Genomic DNA, 3,900 nt, shown 5'->3' on the forward strand with positions numbered 1-3,900 from the left:
ATCATTTTTAAAACTATCATGAAATACTTAATGTTAACATTTATTATTAATGAATAATATTAATAATGTTATTGTTAAATAATTAACATCCTAACTAACATAAAACCCACTCACAACTTAGCTTAGTAAATAAAGTGAAATAGTATCATGCAACAAAACTTGTGTTTACTTCTTCCCAATAACATTCCCTTTTCACCAAGGTAATCATTATAGTGAATTTTGTTTTCTCTTTAATATGTTTACATTGTATTTATTACTAATATATATCTACATAACATAAAATACCAGTTTGAAGGTATTTAAACTTGAAGCAAATAGCATTATATGTATTCTTCTGCAGCTTGTCTTTTCAAACCCCGGTAAATCAGAATGATTATACATAAGGTCACTGTGTTTATTAATAATTTCTGGAATATATGAAAAGAAAATGTCTCTTTTAAGTCCCATATCTTTTAAAGCTCCTACCAAATTCTACTGTTAATCATTCTGAAGGGGTGGAATGATAATACTGGTGCTACTGGAACGATTTGAGGATTGGAGGTGATAACAACATTGGGGTGCTGGCCCAATGCTGCATTGTAACTGTAAGTGGTATACACAAGGAAAGAGTTCATGGAGTAAGATATCTGCTCACTTTAGCCTTTGATAATAAATAGTTAATAGCTGTTTTTTTTTTCTCTTCACAAGGAGATAAACTAGAGATTATTTCACTCTGTGAATTAAGAGGAAACATCAGGCATTTTTAAATAGCTGTAATTAAATATCCCCACCAGAGCAGGATGCACTTCTTGCCTTGCAGACCTGAGGACCACTGTAGTATGCAGCAGACCACCTTGAATTCTCCCATAAAGATTTTTTAAAAAATGAATCTTAGTGTATTTCCTACAAAGGGTAAAATATTTGGCTGTTTTACATTTGTTCTGCAGGAAATTCTTGCTTGAGAAAATGAGAAAAATTTGAGGTCATCTTTATTAAGAAGGATTGCACATACTCTATGTAGAGGCTAGGGCACATTTTCAGCTTCAAGTATCGCATGTGCCTTTCCTTCAACTGATTTCTCAAAAGTAAGCTACCATGATTGTTATGCTAGAATATGCAGAACATATGAACCCTAGAAATGTGAAACCATTTAATACAAATAAATCATGTCTGCATGCTTTCCCATCACTTTCTCATTATCTTTTATCCTGGGATTTTGTATACAGTTTTTACTAGCCTTCATTTATCAGAGTCTGGATGCCACACATGCTTCTGAAATGAATAGTCTCTATAGGCCTAAAAGTTCATATAACACATTAACTGTCCCAGGAAGGAAGAAAAATGAAGAAACCACTCAGAAAAACGGTAACTAGTCTGTGGCTGTGTCTGAGGTAAAGATATTACAGGGTTTTGCTCCAGACCAAAAATTCACTAAATTTCTCAATACATAATAAGTTAGACAAAGAATACTTTACCTAATAAATGTTGTTAAAGCAATCATTTCCCATTATTAAATTGTGTGTGTGTGTGTGTAAAATAATATTTTCTGGCAATTAGTCAGAAACCTGTGAGTTTTTAAAGTTCCTTAGAATTTTTTTTAAAAATATGTCAAAGATAATTAGTTTTAAGAACTACATAAACACTATACACTGTTATTTTTCAAAGTGTATTTGGCATGCAATCTATTCCTGTATAGAATAATATGAGGTTTCCTTTCCAATGTTTTTGCTGTGATCTTACTCATATCAATACACATGGAAGAAAGGACCAAAAAAACTCTTAATTTTCTCCTGAGGGTCTAGTTCTTCACTACAGATCTTGTAAAATTCTTAATATTTGAATTTAATACCCCATAATTGTACAAGTCATTGATTATTCTCATAATTTGTTATTGTTTTTATGATAAAATTTTAAATTTCTGGTGTGAGCCCTACTGTTTTAATACTTTCAACTTTCAGTGACATAGGCTGTGAACATCCTTACGCCCCAAAATATACATTAATAAAGACACTCATATTGTTTTTTGAAGTAACAAACATGATTTCCAGTGCAGAATGTAGTTTATTATTTTCTCATACTGACTCTTTCACACCATTAGAAGACATTCTTCCTCTTCCAACTTATGCATAGACATATTTCCAGGTTATACTTTATTAGTTATAGCACTTCCTTTGTTCTTTTTCTGATTTAAAAGACTCTAATTTATGATATTTCTGAAGAATTGTGAGAGATTTATTCACATTTTTTCTTCCTTTATTTTACTCATTTCATTATTTAATGATACATTATTTAACCATACAAAATCATGCAAACATACTTCCTAAACAAAAGTAACAATGAATTTTTTAAGACAAAAGCATCTACATGAATGGAAGTTGATATAATTTTTAATGAATCTTTGACAGTATAGAGTGCTTTACACCAAATGCAGTGCAGCCAGGCTTCACACTCATACCTGGGGCAACTTGCAGAGATGACATAACATTTATCATGTGACACTGATAGGAAGCCCACTGATGAATGATTGCCAAGCTTTTCATGTTAATTTGCTTGAACTAACGTAATTATAATTTCTATTATTAATATTTTTACTACTTAAGAAAGTTATTATCTCAGTGTATACCAACCCAAACAGAATTCTTTTCAGAAAGAGTTCCCACACTGATCAGCCAAGTGTAATCCTTGTCTACTTGATTACATGGAACATAAGAAATAAGAGGGTTGTAAAAATATATATTACGAGATTTCATGACATGAATGAATGAATTATAAGAGAAAAATTTATAATCCTAGATCTAATTGCTAAATAATTTAAAATTTTTATTTGGAACTCAAAATATTTCTCACCAGGTTGCCTAATGCCCCCTTTACATCCTTATTCCTCAGGGTGTAAATGAAGGGGTTGGCTGTAGGAGTCACCACTCCATAGAAAAGGGCCATGAACTTGGGCTGGTCCCTTGTGATGGAAGAAGGGGGCTGGAGGTACATACTAATGGCTGGGGCATAAAATAAGAAAACTACAGTGAGATGAGAAGAACATGTCCCAAAGGCCTTTTTCCTTCCTGCAGAAGATTTCATCTTAAGTACAGCATGTCCAATACTAGCATATGAGGCAAGAATTAGACACAGAGGAATAGCTAATAAAAAAATACATACTACAGAAAGTGTGAGCTCATTAACTTTCTTTTCACCACAAGCGGTCTTTATCAGAACTGGAATCTCACACACCAAGTGATCCAGTTTATTGACACCACACAGTGGCAATTGTAGTGTTACAGTGGCCTCTGAGACAGCATAAGTGATTCCACCCAGCCATACAATGGACACTAACAAGATACAGATGCGCTGATTCATGATAAGGGTGTAGTGCAGAGGTCTGCATATGGCCACATAGCGGTCAAAAGACATGATAGCTAAGAGAAGACATTCTGTGCCCCCCATTATGTGGAAGAAATAGAGCTGAACTGCACACCCCATATAGCTGATGGTCTTTTTAGAGCTTCCCAGGTTAAACAGCATCTGAGGCACAATGCTTGTGGTGTAACACATGTCCAAAAAGGAGAGGTTGGTGAGGAAGAAATACATAGGACTCTGGAGTCGGGGGTCTAACTTGGACACCAGAATGATGGCAATGTTTCCTATCATGGCCATGGGGTATGTTATCAGAAGAACAATGAATATAGGAAGCTCTAGCCAAGGACGGTCAGTAAAGCCTAGTAGAATGAACTCTTCAGGGTAGCTTTGATTAATCAGTGCCATTCTCTTCAGTGTGTTTCACCTAGAGTGGGGAAGGTCCCAAGGAAGTTAGCATGATGAGGAATGACCAGACATGATGATCAATTGGTTGTGTACTCATAAAGGACAGAATGCAGTAACTTGAAATAAAGAACTTGACACCAGGTTATCTAATTTCCCTTTATT

The 3,900-nt window shown here is 34.3% G+C and overlaps 1 protein-coding gene across 1 annotated transcript; it reads right to left on the minus strand.

Moving 5' to 3' along the window:
• Window positions 1–2,799: 2,799 nt before the first annotated feature.
• LOC107134688 (olfactory receptor 2B11-like) lies at window positions 2,800–3,738 on the minus strand. The gene has a single exon (XM_015476750.1). The coding sequence runs from the start codon at window positions 3,736–3,738 to the stop codon at window positions 2,800–2,802; it is 939 nt and encodes a 312-aa protein (XP_015332236.1).
• Between the last annotated feature and the right edge of the window lie 162 nt (window positions 3,739–3,900).

Source organism: Marmota marmota, unplaced genomic scaffold (genome assembly GCF_001458135.2).
Source record: "Marmota marmota marmota unplaced genomic scaffold, marMar, whole genome shotgun sequence".
Lineage (NCBI taxonomy): Eukaryota > Metazoa > Chordata > Mammalia > Rodentia > Sciuridae > Marmota > Marmota marmota.